This window comes from Barbatula barbatula (genome assembly GCF_947034865.1).
Source record: "Barbatula barbatula genome assembly, chromosome: 15".
NCBI classification, from domain to species: domain Eukaryota; kingdom Metazoa; phylum Chordata; class Actinopteri; order Cypriniformes; family Nemacheilidae; genus Barbatula; species Barbatula barbatula.
In genome coordinates, this window is record NC_136778.1 from 8,022,563 (window position 1) to 8,043,627 (window position 21,065).

Genomic DNA, 21,065 nt, shown 5'->3' on the forward strand with positions numbered 1-21,065 from the left:
ATTCATATTAAATGTTTTATAATTAATATATCATACTAAATATGTAAAATATATATAATTCCTTCTAAAAAATAATTTAAGTTTTCCATCTGAATTACATGTGATTTATTTATATTTTACGCTGTTTAAAAACAAATCAGTGACAAATTATGTTGAATAATCTCAATATTGGCCCAAATAACTGATTATGATTTGTCACAGTCAAGAAATTGTATTAAAAATGTTTTTAACTTTTAGCATTTAATATAATTTAGATTTCATAATTATAATTATAACAATATTTCATTATTATATTGTACTTATATATATATTGTATTTTCATACTTAATATTTTTATCTTCATATATGAAGTGTTTGGTTCTAAAATGGGTTAACTCTGTTATCTCAAATACATGATTTTTAATAAAAACAAAATTAAGTTACCTCATTTTGGATTTTCTAAACATTATTTTATTGATTAATTAATTAATTCGTTTTTAATATTTACTTTTTTTAATATACCAAAATCTTTTCAAATGTGTACATTCTTTAATTCTTTCAGATTAACATGTAAAAAATATTTAAAGCCATTAACGCAACATCAGTCAACTCTGTCTATTGTTACATTATATAATCACGCTCTCATCATATAAAGGCATTTGAACTATTTAGGCGCGATTTGAAATGGTTGTATTGACACGTCCAGTATAGATTCACAGCTTCAGAATGTTAGCTTTCATTGATAAAATTAAGCAGTTTAAGAAATGTGTTGTTTCTACATGGATTAAAATAGATGTGAAATTATTATAATGTAAAAATATATTTAAAAACATAAAAGCTGTGTAAGCATATTTCAATGTAAATTTGATCAAAAATAATATTCGCAATTACAATATCAGAGGGAACAATATAAACAATAATGATTGCCATAATCCCAATATTGCAATAAAACGTATTCGTTTATGACAAGAGAAGAAAATGTGTTTTCCCTGTGATAAAAATTCCCTGTGATAAAAACCTGTCGGTAGGTACTGAACTGAAAACGTTTGGAGCCTGTGGTTATGTTAAACAAGCTAGATTTATAAAATATGTAGGGGAAACTTAGAAATTCTTATTTTCACTTTTTATTACTTTACCAAATACTGTACGCAATAAGAACGTTTTAGTTATTTTTATCTAAAAAGTGAACAATTGTCACATACTGATTTGATATGAAATCAAGCAATTCAAATTTTAAGCATTTCAAACCCTTGAGCCTTGAAAACACCACATTAAAAATCTATACTTTTTCAGGATTTCCAGCACCCAAACAAACCCTGCGCAAGACAAAGAACGACAAAACAAACAGATGCTGCATTAATAGCATTCAGTATTTTAAACGTTTTAATGTCTTTAATGTAATGTTGACAGCTTTATTAAAAAAGTTCAACGCTCAAGGTCAAAGATAATTTCTGCTATAACTAGGCAAGACCACGCAAAAAACTATTTTGGCATCTACAGAATCCTGCCCCCATGATTCAGAAAACTGAAAGAATTCTTTACACGTTTGTATTTCCTTTCCACAGAAGACTTGCAAACAAAAATGCTCATATGATTTACGATAAACATGCGTGCTTGTAAGCCAACCAGTAAGGAATGTACCAACTATGCGTGAGACCTCAAAGGGGTCAGAGTGAGATGCCAATCTGAGAGTCATGGCCTTTCATATTACACTGACACAGGTGACTGTAGTATGACAGTAGGTCATGGGAGGATCAGAACTAAAACACTATCAAGGTTAACAAGAAGCTTAACAAGCTTGTTAAAAATGAAATGCATTCAATTGCTCACACATTGAGACCCGATAAGAGTAAAATTGTCTAGCACCGATAGTATGACTAAAAATGATCTGAACCCTGTCTTCTATTGGTCGATAAACAGATGGTCATGTCCCAAATTCACACGTTTATTCTTCTGAATTATAATTCTAACACGTGTGTGAAAGCCACCCATCTGATCTTGTGTAAAACAGGTCAATTAACGTTTTACTTCACATGGCTGCTTTAAGAGCTCAACATGCAAGTTTATATATAGGATAACACTGAACCATAGGGTTACAAATGTCTAGCATACATAGCTGTCGGGTTTTAGTTCCACATTCATACAGTGTGAAACCCATATGAGGTTATTGCACAAGCAAGACATCATACTTCAAAACAAACCAACTCAAATGTCAAGCTTTGACATGCAACTCAACCTAATTTAAGTGACATCTGGGCTGTTCCTGCATTGTTCTGTAAACCACAAAGCCCTTTTTTTAAATCATCAGTCTTGTTAGAGCAACTTTCCAAACGCTCATGAACTCCAGTTTACTGGCATTGTGGCTGCATATTGGGTCACATTAAACAAACAACCCTGAGTCTTTCCATAATGATGTATAAGATGTATGTTTAAATCATGTTCTGACCGTCTCATTTTTAAAAGTCTGCGGAAGTAGGTCAACAACTAAGTGCATGAGTTTAGAAGTCATGTTTAAGATTTCGAAGTCATATTTAAAAATTTCTGGCCAATAAATGCAGTAGGCAAACACAGTGTTATGAACGAACCTAATTCTGTTGATATATTACACCGTTTTTATAGCATTATCTTCACCAGCAAAAAAATCTACAAAACTCACTGTCTTACCATAGAGTTCACAAGACCATAAACTGAGCAAAAAGTTTGAAAACAAGACTATCTGTGTCCCTACATACAGGCTAGCAAAACTCCACACGTCTGTGGCAAATGTGCTTTAAAGGGATATTTACCCCCAAAATTTTAATTAATAATTTACTCGCCGCCTTGTGAATTCAATTTGTATGACTTTCTTTCTTACGCAGAACACAAAAGAAGATATTTTGAGGACTGTTGTTAAATGGCCCCCATTCACTTTTTTGTTTTGTGTCCATACAATAAAAGTGAATGGGGGCCAGTGCTGTTTGGTTACCAACTTTCTTCAAAATATCTTCTTTTGTGTTGTGTGGAAGAAACAAGGTCCTACATTTTGAAATGACAAGAGAAATTTGATGAAAGAGTAAATGATGGCAGAAATATAATTTTGGATGAACTATCACTTTAAGCAAGAATATAACACATACACACAAACATGATGTCAAAGCATTTATCTCACTAAGAAGCTTGGCAACAAATCTGAAACATTTACACACATCGAGATGTAAACATCCATCTCTGTGCTAGTCTGTACGGTACACAGTTAAACAGTGACAAACACAACGACTGCATTCTGAAGTAAATAATATCACACAGCAAACTCACCTTTCCAACATCTTAGTGGTTTTCGAAAAGTATTTTGCCTTTCTCTTTCTTGTTGTGTGTGAAAAAAACGAAATCCCAACAATTTACCCCAACCACAAAGACTTGCTTTCCGAGAGAGCCTTAACTCTCTCTCCCTTTCACACCAAAGTGCAACATGCTCACAGACACACAAATGTCCTCACCCTCTAGACATGCCATGGCTCTGTGTCCATTAGAGACAATCCTGGAGATGTCAATCCCACGAGTGAGCCCACATCCAACGTGGGAACACAGGCAAACTCACTGACACTCCTTTCTGTGTCTTTCTCTCTCCCCGCCTCATTCACACACCATAGACACGCCCACTTTCCTGTCATCTCAGCAGTCTCTTCCGTTTTTCTCAGAAATTGGGAAATGCAGGAAAAGATTGAGTGACATGTATGGGCATGCACACTTTAATGATTCACATACCCAAGCAAAACTAAAAGTAAAACATTTTAAACAGATCCTCACTGGGCAACGCACAGAGAATCATTTCAATAAAGCATGTTTTGATATGCCTCAGTTTGCCCTGTACGTCCAAAATAACAACACAACTGCGATGTAGTGTTGGAAAACGTTTTAGCTACTATCAAAACAATATAGTTAAGTTACTCAGTTCAATGAGTCACTATCAAAACAACAACGTGTAACCCTTTGTCTTGAAAAAAACACATACATTGGTTCTAGATTACATAAAAGAGGTTGGTTGGCTGTGTTTGTGACTGTCGGGATGTTTTTGGAGACTCAGCGGTTCCAGGACAGAAGCTCAGGATAAGCTCCTTTTTTAACCGGGCTCTGATAAATCACAATCACTTAATCCCCCGAAACACTGTGGCGCTGTTATCAAACCAACGGCAGTTTAGCATCTGTGCACCCGTGCACACTATTAGCCAGCCATTACAACATCCTATACACACAATCCTATTTGTGTACGTATAACCGATTAATGTAGGATTAAAAAATATACATGGTTTTACAGGGATCAATTGCTACATTAAGCTACATGATAATTCATCAGCAGAAATTTACATGAAAAGATGAATGTAGTATACATAGATTATTTACAAGAGCATGCATGACAACAAAACCCCCATCATTTTGATAAGTAAAGAAGCAAATGGGTAGTGACATCAGGTGGTGACACTTTAATGTAAATTAAATAAGTGCATGGTAATGGTGAGCTCACAATAAGGCCAAAACCAATGAGGGTCATTGATTTCCATTGGAAGAGTTAAATGACCTAGTCAGGCAAAATGCTGACATGTTTTTAGACCACAGATGACAAGAGAAGCCAAGAAGAAAAAACATTCTCCCTGAATATATAAAATACAAATGAAAGCTGAAATGTAGCTAAACAGGTAAAGCCACACCTCAGTTGCAATAACAACACTAAGGCCATCTTTTTTTGTCTAAGGAACGTAAAATGTACAGCCTGAAAAACAATATATAAATGCATAAATGTACATAAAGATTTAGTATCCCGCTAATTTGTAAGCACAATCGCTGACAAACCCTAACAGCAACAGAAACTACACCAACTGGATAGATGACAAAACACAAACAGGGCACTTTTGGAAGGAGGTGGGGGGGTTGGGTAGGGAATCAATGCTTTCTAAAAGCCTAAACTCAGAGCTAACCGCTCAAATGTGTCCTACAGGCATGGACAAAAATGTTAGTGAGCATGGAAATACTGTGATATAGTGTATACGTCATTAATTTCCATTGGATCAGCCTATATCTTCCTGTTTTGGTAATGACATGACATGCTCCATTACGGTCTTAGTAAAATGGCTAATGTGGCATAAGCGGCCTATTAAAATGTCAAACATGTCCTGTCATGCGATAAGATCAACATTATAGTCATAAACATTAAAATAAGGAAATGTAAAATTTACTTGGCTGAAGAAACGTATTAAGTTTTATTAATCCGACTGCACAATTGTTGCAGTTGGATCTTTACATCAGAACCTCCCACCTTAAACTAGACTCCGAGTTAAATGCTCTTACAGTCATCTGAAATACAGCATCAAAGCTCATTTATAGAACACACAGAGCAGCATTTTTGATTTTGTGTATCATTTTTTCTGCATGCGTCTATGAAGCTTTGAGTGTATGTGTGCATTACACTGCCATGCATTGTGTCATGTGTCTATGATGATTTGATTTGAAAACAAAATGAGATTCACTTACCTGAAGGATTCAAACATTAGTCCATCATGAACAGCACATGAAGAAGAACATAGAGAGACAAATTGAAGAAAAGAGTTAGGCTACCAAATGAAGTTATTAAAGTCTTACTGAATTAAAAATCAATAATGTGAAAAACGCATTGATACTTGAAACTTTTCTGTTTGGGTATCATAATGCACAATGAAACAAAATTGAAATAGGGTAATGATACTTGAACGTTTAAAGATGAAGTGTGCTGTTTTTACATCATATTTTCTCGCAACCCAATCTAATAACACAGACAACTATAACTGCAGTAATACATAGATGAGATTATTTCCGCAAAAATGTCAACAAATAGAGCAATGTTTTGTTAAATGTTTGGTTCGATTTATGATTGCATTTTTAATCTGGAATTAGGACGTTATTAGGACATAAGGACCAACAACCATGCCACAAGAGGACAGGAGCAATACGTGTAAAATCTGCTAGAATTACACAGAAGGTGTTAAGTTACATGTACAGCATGATAGACCGACCACTGATTTATAATGTTGGTTTCTGTGCTTTTTTCAGGTATTCTAATAAACAACCCACACAGGTCCATATTTTTAAAGGGGTGGTGCAATGGTGTGTCATGCATTCTGACTTCTTCAGTGTTAAACGTGCTGTCTTCTCATGCTTAACATGGTCAATTTGTCAAAAAACAAGTTGGACATATTACGTAGTATTTCTGTGCTCGATAGACTCCCCCAGTGTTCGTACAGGTTTTTTCAAACATGAAAAATAATTACCAAACTTTTTGTAGTCCCTTATTGGACAATTCTCCCACGCATCAACAAAGGAGAGCAGGAGAAGGAGCATGTGCACAAGTCACTTTCACTTGTGTGCAGGAGAGAGAGACAAAGCACTATGAACAGAACACATTGACTGCCCTAAAGAGAAATGGCGCAATATTTTGTGGACTGATGAAAGCAAGATTGCTCTTTTAGGGTCTAGAGGGTCGCAGACAACGACCCCCAAACACTGAATTCAAGCCCTGAATTAGAGGGCTGCATTGGGATTGAGTCCCGCTGGGTCCCGCGGGACCCAACGCAAATCTCGCGGGAGCGGGCGGTTTGAACTTTGCTGCGGGCGGGAACGGGCGGCTAAAAAAAACACCGCGGGATAGGGAGGGATTTGGCTTTGGCTAATAATTGTAAAACTGCTGTTTTTCATGTAGCCTAGTTTATCATATTGTATTTTTTTTAAAGCAGTCTATTTTTATGTGCCATGTGATGGTGCAAAGTTTTTGATAAAAACGAAATTATATTTCAATGTATTGTGTGTTTTGTCTTTTTGTTTTTAATTAGATTTAAACTTGAATAGCCAAAATCAAAGTAGGCTACTTGAAGTCTAAAGAAACGCGCGGTAGCCTAAGCATTTTAGATGTCCCCGATAGCCTAGCCAGGCTACTATTCGTCTTCCTGACCAGTGCGTCAGAATGCATGCAGGCCAGGGAAACCAAACAAACAACCGCATGAATCTCTAATAAAAGCAATACAGATACGTGTTTTTTTCCTGCGGGACGTGAGAACACACAAAATCAATGCATCTCTATTATTGTGCGGGAAGAGATTCTCAGAGTTTTGCGGGTGCGGGCGGGAGTGGACATGCATATTGCGGGAGCGGGCGGGAGTGTAACACATACGTTGCGGGAGCGGGCGGTAATGGTTGGAAATTCGGCGGGCGCGGGCGGGATGAAGAAAACAGTCCCGCGCAGGGCTCTACCCTGAATAGAGTGAAGCATGGTGGTGCAAGCATCATGATATGGGGATGCATCTCATACTATGGTATTGGGCGAATCATGGATCAGTTTTAGTACTTTAAAATACTAAGAGGTCAAGTTGCCTTATGCCGAAGAGGAAATGCTCTTGAATGGGTGCTTCAACAAGACAACAACCCAAAAACACACCAGTAAGCGAGCAGCATCTTGGTTCCAGACCAACAAGATTAACGTTATTAAGCGGCCAGCCCAATCTCCAGACCTTAATCCAATAGAAAACATGTGGAGCGACATCAAAAATGCTCTTTCTGAAGCAAAACCAAGAAATGCAGAGGAACTGTGGTCTGTAGTGCAATCGTCACAGGTGCCAGAAGTTGGTCAACTCCATGCAGGTTCACACTCCGATGTGAAGCAGTTCTCAGAAACCTTGGCTATTCAACTAAATATCAGTGTCAGTGATTCACAGGAACGCAAAATCTTCAAGCATTTTAAATTTGAACCAGCACAAGACAGAAGACACGAGGGACCAGGTGTAGGGCATGAACTAATTAACAAGCAATAATGAGGAACCAAGATGAGACCGGAGAGAGCGTATGGCAAGCCAAATCAACAATAATAGCCTCTCTCCACATTAAACATGAGGTTCTGTCATGATCCTACCACTAAACCAAGAGAAACATGACATGATGCAGCAGAAACATGACAACCAACATTCCCTTTTCTTCCCTTTCTGTAGAGTATTAATGTGCAGTGTTCCCTATACATTTGTATACTGAAATAAAAGCTATTATAAGGATTTTGAGCCCTACCCCCTTTTTTAAACACACTGCTATTATTTTGAACACTGTATACAAAAATACATCCGTGATGTAAAATCTACTAAAATGAACCGACAGGACCTCCTCAGCCATTACAATACCATCAGTCAATGAATAAACAGGAAACAACATGTACAGTCGAAGATTGTGTCTAGTACTGAGAGACATTTGTCTACAGAAAGAGTCTGTCCCAGGAAGAATCGGGACTGCCACACAATCAGTCAGTTCATTGCTATGGCAACATGCAAAAACATCCTGTCGCCGGGCAACCCGCACACGGAAATTATGGGTCTACTACAAGAGCCTGACAGTCCAAAATTACAGGATGCATTTAAATAAAGAGCAGGAACAGCAGTTAGGGAAGCTTAATTAGACATGCGTGTACCAACGTAGGTGCCAAATGTATAAATATATGCTTTAAATTTAGGCGCATGTACATGGTCAACATCAGGATTTTAAAATTTTGGTTTTCTGTATTGTTTCCTAGTTTGGAAAAGAAGTGGTTTTCCTACTTTGCCCCAGGAATGACAGTGTGAGTGCGTGCAAGTGTGTGTCACGCACACGTGCAAGAGTTTAAAATCACATACATGCCTTATGCAGCTAGAGACAGACGTGCAGGTAAGGACAAAAGTGCTGAGGTGGTGCAAAAATAAAGTTTGGTTAAAAAAACAGACATTACAAGTATGGGTTTTAAAGCCTGGATATAAACTTTTTCCAAGAATCTGCGGAGGTCAGAAGTTCAAAAGTCAGGCATGAGAAGAGTATAAAACACTTAATGGCAAGAGATGTGTACACAGATATGACTGATATAAATAGTTCCATCGAACACCTGACAGAAGTCCTTTAAAAAGTCATGCAAAACAAAACAGAGCATGAAAGTAACCCAAATAAACAGTGACAGCAAAGCAAGACAAATCTAACTCTACCAGGTACACCATCAGGGCATCAACCTACAGTAACATTACCCTGCTCTGGTAGAGTCTCTCATCAGAAGCGGTATAGTGTTACACCTCCACCTCCACCCCAATACCAAACACACACACACACACACACACACTCAATCAGGTCAACCAATAAACAAAAGATCTGAAGCAATACTGGGGTGGAGTTTCAGGTCTGATGCAGGAATGGCAGATTTGTCATTTGATTTACAAAGCAAACTATGTGCCACTGGACATTTAGATCGACAAGTCAAGATCTGCATGAGACCGATGTATTCATTTACATTGGCTTCTGAGAATCAGTGCCAGCCTCACCTTTCGCTGACACAAGCTTGTTTTCACAACATTTATATTTGAACACATGCAAAAGTGCACAAGAACACTCAACGTGAAGACTTTACAAATGACATTCAAATGACACAATTCTACAAGAATTTTACTTACCTCAGCTTTTACGTGAGGCAATTCATTAATGGACAGAGCATCATCAACATTCAGGATTAGCCGTACAGCTACAGTGACAACAGCAGGCACAATGAAAGCATCTTTCCACACACAGAGCTGGCATCGGCTCTCACGCCCCATCGCCACCAGTCTGTGAAATCACCCATCTACACACACTCATTTTGAGTTACTTCAGCTTTCATTCGATTATATTTTCCAACTGTCCTCTGGGCCACCACTCCCCTCACTCCAGCCTACAGACTGCACTCAACCTGTCACAAGACGTGTCAACGACTAAAACAAAGGCAAACCTGTAATAAAACGAGACTGTGACCTAATTTCTCCCTCCATTGTAAACAACTTACACTCTGACTTCCTGTGGGAGTAACAATGAATCCAAACACAATAGAGAAATCAGGATACACAGGTGTTAAACCAAACACAAATTGCTATTAGATACAGTACTTGTTATATTTGAATGAGCACATTTCTAAAAAGGACAGTAGGTATATATCTAAGCAAAGGAATTACATTTAAATAAAAATAAATAAATCTACTTTCATAAGCTAAAAGACTTGAAAAAGACTGGACATTGCAGACACTTTAATAAAAGGCCACTTACAGTGGATTCATGTTACACATTTTCCTACATGTTACGCACGGGAACCGAACCCACAAACTAAGAGCTCTCGATACAATGCTCTACGAATTGACCACAGGAACACTACAATGGCGAACTACATAAAAGTACAATCTCAAAAGAAATATTATCCATTTAAAGCTGCATAACTTTATGTAGTATCTAAAAATGCAACAGCAATCTCTCCAATGGGATAATGTAGTAAATGTCAGTGTGAAGTAATTGACGTGAACTCACATAAAAATACGTATACGCACAGTAAACAGCAATTTTATGTTTAAATTAGAAATGACGATGAAGAATTGTAGCTTTAATTCATTTTAATAACTTTCCATGCCTCAATTCACACTTGTAATATTCCAAAAGACCAAGGGTGTCCGATTGTTTCCAGAAAGAACAGGAAAAACCTATTTCAGATTTCTAAACACCAAAACACACGTTCTCACACAAACATCACACACACTATAAACCCTCACCTATATAGTGCTGAGGTGCATACACCCAGTCATCTTCATCTTCATCTTCATTTGCCCCACGAGGAGCGTAGGAGTGTCTATGGAGGCTGTTCTGGCTGCGGAAGAGTTTACGGGTCTGTTGTGACAGGGAGGACATGCTCAGCCAGCTGAGAGCACGAGAGAGAGAAGCACCCTTCTCAGTCCTCTCCTCCTTTTTTAAAGACCCAGGACGCTTTTCCCTCATCATCCCAACTCACAAAACTCCAAAGGAGATGAAGTCTTTGAAAGTACAAGGGCTGAGATGTGGCTCACTGCTCTTTTCCAAAGATCCTTAAAGATCTAGAAGCATAAAGTGAAACTATACTGCAGAGTTTATGCTAAAGGATTGAAAAGTACTGGAGATTTGAATCCATGAGGTCACTGCGGTATGCTAGAAAATGTCTTATCCAAAATTCAAAGATAGGAAAGGTTATGGTTAAGACTCCTAATCTTAACACTAAATGCAATTTACTGGTTCACATCCACCGGTGAAACAAATGGAGTCCTTTCAACAGTACAACAAAACGTTTGTTAGGTAGAAAAAAACCTTAAAATCCTGGAAATCCCAACACGAGCACTGAAACCCTGTAGTGGCAATTAACTGAAGCAGCAGGCTGGAAAAAGCTGGTCTTCCCCAACTGAGGCATGGTGTCTGAGAAGAAGATCTTTAATACAGTACAGCTTTGAAGCGAAAAAAGATGATACAAATTTATCAAAAGGACAACAGGAAAAATCCAAGGGTTCCTCAAGGCATCCAGGTTCAAGAAGGTTTAACATCCGCTCCACAGAATATCAACCAAGTGATCTTGCCATCATCACACAGCAATGCCAGAGACCATGTGACATTACATCCAAACACACCTGGACTGAAGAAATCGCATACTTTTCAAAACAATGATGGATAAGCTGAAACATCATAGTCCTCTTTCCTTTCAACTTTTACTTCCAGAATCAGGGTTTTCTGTCAGCGTGTTGAGCAATCCCCGAACACTCTTTCTGAAACTCCGTTGTCACGACATAGGTCTGTCTGTGGCCGCGAGTCACTCACCTGGACATTTAAGCACGTTAGCGTACAACCACCGTCGCTTAGTCCATTCGAAAAGTGTCAAAGAAAAAACGTTCACTGATCTCTGGGTGACAGTTGTCCTGAAACACCCACATGCACTGTGGGACCGAAAGTTTAGGATTACAAACAACTAGAGTCCTGGTGAAATATGACCTTACAACCAACCCTCAACCACTCCCTTCTTCTCTGATCTCTCCCTGTGATCTATGCCCCTCCCCTCTGGTGGCATAGCAACCACAGAGGGTTTAAACGGACGCTCCACACCTCCTCCTCCGGGTTTCCCTTCCACACTCTCTTGCAACTCTCACAGGTGTTCTCCTTCAAGATCCAACCGTGGCAAAGAAGTCAAATCTGGGGTCGGCGATGACTTGCCTGCAGGTTTAAGATGAAGTCAATTGCGGTGACCTGTACACTATGTTGATGGCCAGCAGATAAGCACGCTAGACCTGTCCAGACCAGAATATCCAGCTATCGGCAAACAAACTGTGCTAGTGGCCCAAGAGAAGGAAAACACTGTGACGAAAGCAAGAGAGGTGTTTTGTCTATAAACACACAAACAGTAACACACTGCCCCGGGTGGAGGAAATGAGCGGATAAGAGGTTAACTCCCATGCTTACAAAACAATGACACCCACAGTACAGATGACCATATTTATGTGTTTAAATTGTATTTCAATGAACTTCAACTAACAAGAATATTGCTAATGTTTCTTAAAAACATGGTAATACCATTGTACTTTCCTTTTTTTGCAATCAGTTTTGTCCCCTTTTCCTAATTGCGTTTGTGAATGCATAAAAGTATGTGCATGTGTGTTTAAGAGCGAGCATGTAAAGCAGCACTGTGGTTTGTGTAAATTTTCTGTCTGACCACAGCAAAAATACCAACAAGATTCGTCCATCCAACCCAGAGCTCCAATAAACTCACTCCACTGACAACCGGCACAGTCCCAAAACAACATACAATGGCAAATCCTTAAAAACACGCCTATATCGCAGTGCAGAAGTAAGTGTGTCCGTGTTTGACATTCACATCGGGAAAAGCAAACACATTGAGGCTGGTGGAGTGCAAATATACAGTGTGTAGAATTAATGATTAAACGTACTGACAAATGATCCAACTGTGTCCTACAAAACCTCTATACATGAACACAGCTGGATGAAATAACAGACAGCTCCTCTCTCATAAAACACACAGCTAGACCTTCCAACCTTTATCCTTAGCAAAGCAATCAATGGCCCTACACGCCCAAACTGTGGGTTAATATTTCACCAGGACCAAGAGACAACTGCTGGTGAGAGACATTACAAATTCAGAATAAAGAATACGATCAACATCTTCTTTGCCAAGCTATCAATTTTTTATATTTACAGTTAAACTAAATTTAAGGTGCTGTGTGTAATTTTCTGGAGGATCTATTGACAGAAATGCAATATAATATACATATAGACATAACTATGTCTTCAGAGGTGTATAAAGACCGAACACAATGAAGTGTTATGTTTTTTTTTACTTCAGATTCAGAATGAGCTATTCTTTTCTACACTGTGAGTCCTGTTGCACGGAATCCGCCATGTTGTTTCTACAGTAGCCCTAAACGGACAAACTCCTCTACAGAGCACGTTTCGTAAATAAAATATCTCCATCAACAAAGAGAAAATATGACAACATCTTTGTTCTGTGTCAACCTCCGTAGTGCTTCAGAAGAGAGGGGGAGGGGTGGAGTGAGCCATTGGTTGCAATTCGCAACCTCACCACTAGATGCCCCTCAATTTCAAATACCGGACCTTTAAATTCTATTTTTATTTCAATTTTATATCAAATATTTTATTTTATAATAAGTAAGAAGTTAAAAAAGCAAAGGACAATGACATTTCAGCTCATCCATCATTCTTTTGATAATTTTAAAGGAGTTAGGAGTCTAACTATATACATTAAAATCTTTAGGTTAAAACAGCCAATCAGCAACATGAGCAAAGGTTCCTCCCTGCACATCCCCTGCTTTTTCTCAGGAGCTAAATCGGAATGATGCTGCTTAACTTTAACAAGCCGGTGGTGTCCTGCTGTTGACACGTTAGGTCGGCAAGGAAACCTGAGCAGTGTTCTGAAGAAAGACATGCCATGAATCTCTGCACATGATCATAAACCCAAAAATAGGGCGAGCAGGCTGAGTTTTTTTCCAAGGTGCATCATGCAAGTACACACATGTAAATCTTCACACGCTCGACCGTTCACATTAGGGTATGAACGTCTGGTCTAGCAGTCAAACTACTTAGAAAGTCATTTTCTCTAGTCCAACTTAATCCCTTTTTATGACAAAGACATTTTGTTTGACGACTAGATAAATGAAGTTCACTAAAACAAGCATTTCGTCTATTAAACTTACCTAAATTATGCAAATTTAGATATTTACCAGATAACAGCTACATGCCTCAAAGTTCCTCTAACTGTTGTTTACTAAACTCAGTGGCATTTTCAGTTTCAAAACAGCTTCCAAACTGGCAGAGCGCTGGTGTTTTTTTTATTAGGCTTTCAAACGTAAACGCCTACCAGTGTGCCAAGAATTTTTTTTTTATGTTCTGTCCCCACATTTTTATGATCTGGATTTGTGATCTGTGTCTGAGTGAGCTTAACAAAGCTGTGTGTGTACAGCAGTGTCTTTGGATGTACTATTTCACCAATTTTATGTAGGAGAAGAAAATCGAAACAGTTTGGGTTTCAATTCAGCCTGATATGCAAAACTATACTGGAAAGGATTCTTGGCAATTGAAGACAATGAGGGGAAGAGATTGGTAAAAACTTTTACCTAAATTAAACTAAGGAAGAAGCCCACCAGAAACGTCAACTAGAAAGTTAGCAGTACTCTCATCACTTCATTAACTGTCTCTATTCACAGAAAGATCACGAGGGTGACCAATGACTAACAAAACCCTGTGTGACCTCTGACCTTTGGCACTCATGAACCTGAGAGGCTGACCATCACCTCTTGAGCAAGGTTCCACAAATACTTTTGATCCATGATGACCTCCTCAACAAATGCCCTATCTCTCTCGCTCTCTCTCTCTCTCGCTCTCTCTCTCTCTCTCTCTCTCTCTCTCTCTCTCTCTCTCTCTCTCCATCAACAGAAAATGTTCTGTCTCCGTATCTCTACAGCTGTGAAATCAAATCCACACTCCAAAAGATCTACTGTGGGTAACATGAGCCAAATAATTAATATGCCACTACTGAAAGTCCCTCTCTCTCAATGAGTATGTAAGCAAGACAACAAATCTACACATTTAAGATGATGATAGTTAAAGAGGTCACTTGACGCCTTTGTCTCTCGCTTCCAGTTCAAATCTCTGCACTCGGCCTACAAAACCACAACTGGTTCGGCAACCCCATATCTTCACTCCATAATACAGACTTATGTTCCCTGGCCGATCCCTGTGCTCTGCAATCGAACAAAGTCTTGTGGTGCCGTCCCACAAAGAAAAAAAAAACACTCACACGCACTTTCTCTGGATGTGTTCCACGACTCTGGAATGATCTCCCTCTTGCCACAAGATCAGCGGATTCTGTAGTCTTTAAGAATCGGCTAAAAACAAATCTTTTACTTCCCCCTATTCTCTAGCAGATTTTCTGAGACTAAGTCAACACAAAACTGATTCACCACACTCCAACTGCGACTCCCCCAAAACAGAACTGAACCGTAATAATTCACTCAATTCCAAGCATTTATTACATTTTTCTAAATAATTCACGCCATTATGTCTATGCGCAATGTGAGTGTGATCTGTTTTGTGGATGGTTACTTAGTAATCCAAAAAATCGATTCACATTTTACAAAATTTTTAATGCCTACAATGGCTGTTCAGTCAAAAAGATTTCTTTTTGAAATACAACAAAGCTCTAGACTGAATATAGCATTTGTGTAAAAACTTTCAATTAACATTCTCAAGGTTTAAATTCACGGTCTAGAGAGCGACCATTACATTTTATTGTCAGCCTAAAACATGCCCTTTTGTCCACGAGGAAAATTGGTCTGTAAAATGCCCACAATAAAGAGTTTTAGCACACAAGAGCGTGTGTGATTTATCCATGCACATCTTGTTATATAACCAAAAGCCATGAAGTGACCCTAAAGAAGGATTTACTGTTTCTGAGTCACTCTGTATTTCTTAGAAACTGGAATTATTTTAAGCTAAGATAGATAAATGTCAGACTCGGCAGCCGAAATATTTTCAAAGGGAAACAATAATCACTAGGACAAGAGCAGCATATCTCCTGAGAGAGTGTCTACCAAGCGCAGGACCCAGAAGAGGACGTATCTTGGAGACAGAACTCATGGTATGTTGAGGACAAGCACAGGGACTCAAGTACTCTGTTGGGTTTTCTGCTTAGGCTGTAGTGAATCCAGTTTCATTCCAACCTTAATCAAACACAACTGAACAAGCAAAACAAGGTCTTTAGGATTACAAATACATTACAGGCAGGTGTGTGGTCTATCAAGTTATAATGGAACTCTAAAGGACAGTGCAGGAATAGCCTTGGGGAATGGCGAATCTGTTTTGTTGTACATGTACCACTAGGGGGCGGTATAACGTTGTAAACGGATATAGCCTTTTGGCAAAATTGAACACAGGACACCGTATTTATACAACAACTAAACCTGATCCATAAACAGCAGTCACACCAAAGAAAACATGCAATATCACACCATGTGCGAATGATGTAATATTAACAGAAATAATAATACTATCACAATATTGTGATATTTTGCCAATTAGAGTAAAAAAGTTAGCCACAGCAGTGGGCACTTTTTAAATGAATTCCAACCAAAGCAAACCAAACACACTAAACCTAAAAGGCAGGTGTTGACCCTTCACCCCTGAACAGTGACCTCTGGCAGCTGCCTCAAACCTGCACTCCCAATGTGAAGTGAAGATGTTGACATTTCATTGAATAGAAACAAAAGCCATCGAAAAGCAGTCAGATGGGCCGATAGAGTCAGCTCTAAAACACACAGCCTTTTATCAGGCGGCTGAAACTCCCTAATGACTAATGCAAACACAAACACATTGCAGACCTGTTCACACACTCGCGGTGGTTCATGCCGAAACAATCTAGGTGACACGTGCAGACTCCCACACAGGAAGTAATCGATACTTCAGATAAACGACAAATACATAACAAAGATGTTGACACAAAGTACACACGAGAGACAATACTCTTGGGTCGTGACCTAAAATGCCCAGTGCATGCATGAAAAATGATCAGGACCACTGTCGTCAAATAATTTAACAATAGCATTATTAAGGTTGGTGGAATTAAACTCTTCTGGGCAAACTCTCAGCCTGTCCATGCAGCCTTTCATAAAAATTCTGGCATCATTTACTTACACTTCCACAGAACATAAAAGAAGATATTTTGAAGAGTGTTGCCAACTGGACCCCATTCACTGCATTGGTTTTGTGTCCATACAATGGAAGTGAATGGGGGGGCCAGTGCTGTTCAGTTACCAACTTTCTTCTAAATATCTTCTTTTGAATTTTGTAGAAGAAAGAAAGTCATAAAGGTTTGAAATGACAGGAGGGTGGGTAAATGATGGCAGAATTAAAATTTTTGGGTGAACTATCAAAATAGAAATACACTGGAAACATAGCCCTATGTTTCAAATAGCGCTAGTCATATAAAAAAACTATTCAACAATGCAAAGGCACCACCACTATAGAAAAACAAACGTGTATGTCTGACGTAGTTGGGGGTGAAGTAGGGGTAACGTCTACATTCCATCTGTTCTTCGGGTCATCCTGTTGGCAGCCCTTTCCATTTCCTCTAAGTGTGTGTCATGTCATGACCGAGTTGTTTTGCTTGTGTTTGTCACTGGTGGGCTGCGTTTGTCAAAGGGTGAGAGAATAAGAGGAAGGAAAAGAGAAAGAGAAGAATCGTCTGTCCGAAATGACTGGTCATCTCCTGTTCCTCATCCCATCATGCCATCTTAGAGAATAAGGAAGTGGAATTTAAGTTACCGTTTCTAACCAGAGCCAGAGGCTGACCGTGTGATTTGATAAATTGTCCCTGCAGACTCTCTACATTCTCAATAACACCTTGAAACCGCAAAATATGGTCACGGTATTAACTTCAAAGGCCTTGTGAATTTAGAGTTGTGAGAGTCTGTTCGCAGAAACTTCTTATAGGTCAATAATATATTACAACATCAATCATAGGTATTATTCAATAGCAGACATCGCCTGCTCCACCCTGGGATTCATTATTAGTCACACTGACAGCTGGCTAATGTGTTTGCGTACAGTATGGAAGCCTGTGGAAACAGTCCATTGTTGTCATGCTTGCATGCTTTGTGTGAGGTTTAAAAGGCATGCTGTCTAGCAAGTTTTAAAATGGCACGCCAAGAGGTTTGTGAGAGTGCATATTTTAAAGTTTCATAATATAAAAAACATACACATCTCATTATACAGTATACTACAAGGCTGTTCTTTTCCCCTTTTTTGATCCGTCTCTCTTTACATTCACTTAAGACACGAATGAATGTGTATATCAATGACCCCTCAATATTAACCCGGCTGTCAACCCTGTTGAGTTTTACGCAAACGTGAAATTACTTTAAATCTACCTGCTTTTAGAAATACCAACAGACCATCACAAGAATGCAAACACTTATTTAAAGGAGAGGACAACTCCCTCCATGACTCACAAACAAGGACTCCCAAACAGTGTTACCTGAGCGCCATTTGGAGCAGACCGGTTGTGTAACACGGACCACATTCATATGCATCAGCAAATAATATCCTTATTCTAGCTAATGGTGGATTCACACGGTATGCGGCAGTCATTAGTGTCTAGTTCATTTTCAAAGGAAAACATGCAGAAACCGGTAAAATGCTGGCCGTTTCGCAAGCAGTGCTCGTGCACCCAAAATCCCATAACTTTCACGTTCAAGATATTTGATCTTTTTGTGAACATTAGCGGCAGCCACATCGGATTAAAAGTGGCTGCAGCACGGAAATTCCACCGCTCACCACCTGAATCCACCATAAGCCTTTATTTAAAAACTCTATACTAAATAAACAGGATAAGCAATGCTTTCTTCCACTATTCTGTTTTGGAAACAATGATAAAGCATATTAATAAAGTGTATTACTTTGCATTTAGCTGATTCTGCATACTCATGTAATAAAGAAATGAATGAACTTCACATTTTTGCATTAAGTATATTCATTTATGCCTATTTTAATGTTTGTAAAATAAACTATCAAGCATCATCTAAAAGCTTTTTCATGAGAAAGTGCTCATAAATACTATGCATGTATGTGTGTTTACATGTGTACAGCTGGAACTGCCCAAGGCATCTGCCCTGAAAGAGTGCAGAATCATCACAGGAATGAGAGCAGGAATGAGGAATGAGAGCAGGACAGCAGATAACTAGAGCGGTTCAACAAACACCTACAGCAACCAAACCAAATCAAACCGACCGAAAACAACCTTAATTCAATTTTGTCCAATACATAACTGTGGGCATTTTCAGAACAATTTCTGTGCATAAAAAAGGTTTTCTCAAGTTAACATTGTCCTAACATAATAACCACAGGTATAGGTTATTATCACATGAACCTGTTCTTTGTCAGTCAGGAAGTCTCCAAATAATACTCCTCTATTCTCTGAACAGAGTATCTATTGTTTCATTAATTAAAACCTAACAAACCTGTAGTAAAAACAAGTGAGATCTTTCTTTAAAGCGATAGTTCACCCCAAAATTTTAATTATATCTTGATTTACTCACCTTCAGATTGCTCTAAATCTGTATAAATGTCTTTTAAATATCTTTGTGTTCAGCAGAACAATGTCAGTAACCAAACAGATCTTATCCCCCATTTATTGCCATAGTCTGGATCTGTTTGGTTACTGATGTTCTTTCAAATATCTTCCTTTGTGTTTAGCAAGACAAATGAATGTATACAGGTTTGGAACAATATGAGGGTGAGAAAATGACAAGGATTTTCATTTTTGGGTTAACTATCCCTTTAAGCTGTTCAGGTGTTATGCAAGCAGGCTAGGTCTTTTCTCACGAGTGAGGACTTTTCCGATTTATTTAAGTCGGGCACAAAATCACTCATTTGTCTTGATGTTGGTGGGACAGCTGAACAGAGAGTGAAAGCCCGGCTTAACTAATGTTTTTGGATTAGCATACTAAGAGACCTGGCGTCCTCGGGGAGCCTCTCAGAAAACAGCCACAATCAGGGGCTGAATGGAACTCCACACGTTCCATTGATCTGATGACAGCCAACCTGGCAACCCTCCAAAATCTCAACGGTTTTCTAGAGAATTAAAAGACCATGTAAACTTGTTGGAAGTGGCAGATCCACATGTAGCTTCTGCTAAATGGTCCTTCTGTGGCATCAACTCTTCGCAATACATTCTTAAGTTATTAAGACCAATTATTTGTTATTGTTAACGATACAAATTTGTCAATTTTTTTATTGCTAGCATAAATCAACCCTACCGACTTCTGCGCAAGAGAACAAAATGCCTTTTGGCAATAAACGTATCCTTCCTTCAACTCCTGACAGAGGTTATCAATCCAGATGAAGTGTAAACTGTGAGTAAAAGGGACATTGGGCCATTGCTACTCTACACCCCGTTCCTGTTGAATTAAACCACGTTCAAAAGTAAAGGAGACCCTTTCAACTCCCTCCAAATCTTCTCCTGTTGGTGAACCATACGCTTAACCTCTTTGCAGGGCCATTACTGTCTGATTTAAGAGGAGGTGAGAGAAAGAGAGGTCAAGAGAGAGACTTAGAGAAACGTGGGGCTTATGTTATGCTGATCAGGCAGACGCATGGCGGAGAGCCGTCTGTTACCGTGACAATAGGGAGGCCATCACAGGGCTGGCGTTTTGCCCTCTGCAGCGGGAAGCAGTCTGGTACACAGCGCACCAAATTCACACGCCTGGACACATGCAGCCAGATGCTTACACACACTGTCAGATACAACCGACACACGCCAATGAAGACAATAGTAGTGGAGGGCTGCTGGGATATAAATGAGCCTTGAGATTGTCAGATTTTGCTGTCATAAAGAGAGTGTTAAGATTATTTTCATGGGAGATCATTGTATGCTATTTTGGTGCTGTTAAAACAAGCCACGCGTGTCTGTTTGCGTCACAAACACACACACATTAAACACGAATCAGTTCTACATGGTCAATCTTTCAAAGTATCTCTCTCACTGTAACAGTGCAAGCCGCCTAATTTATTCTGTGTGTGTTTTTTCATTGCAATCACTTTTTCGCTCTCTCTTATTGTAATTGCCTGTTTTTATATTATATGGTCTAAAGACCAAGATTCGCAAGATTTAAACACTGGTCCAGAATCACTTTGGATTCAGTTTTTATTATCTTATTAACTGTGCATTTTTTTATTTCTTTAGTTGCTTG

At 38.8% G+C, this 21,065-nt stretch overlaps 1 protein-coding gene across 5 annotated transcripts in view; it reads right to left on the reverse strand.

Annotated features, from left to right (window-relative positions):
- Positions 1-21,065, reverse strand: part of nhsl1b (NHS-like 1b) — a 75,649-nt gene that overhangs the window by 31,738 nt on the left and 22,846 nt on the right. For 2 of the 5 annotated variants that reach the window (XM_079474893.1, XM_079474892.1), the window contains exon 1: positions 3,456-3,582. The exons of 2 other annotated variants lie outside the window; for them this stretch is intronic. In XM_079474893.1, coding sequence (XP_079331019.1) covers positions 3,456-3,471 — 16 coding nt within the window. In that variant the 5' untranslated portion in view covers positions 3,472-3,582. Of the gene's footprint in view, positions 1-3,455; positions 3,583-10,547; positions 10,761-21,065 lie in introns of those variants that run through there. One more of the 5 variants, XM_079474890.1, reaches the window with a different exon arrangement.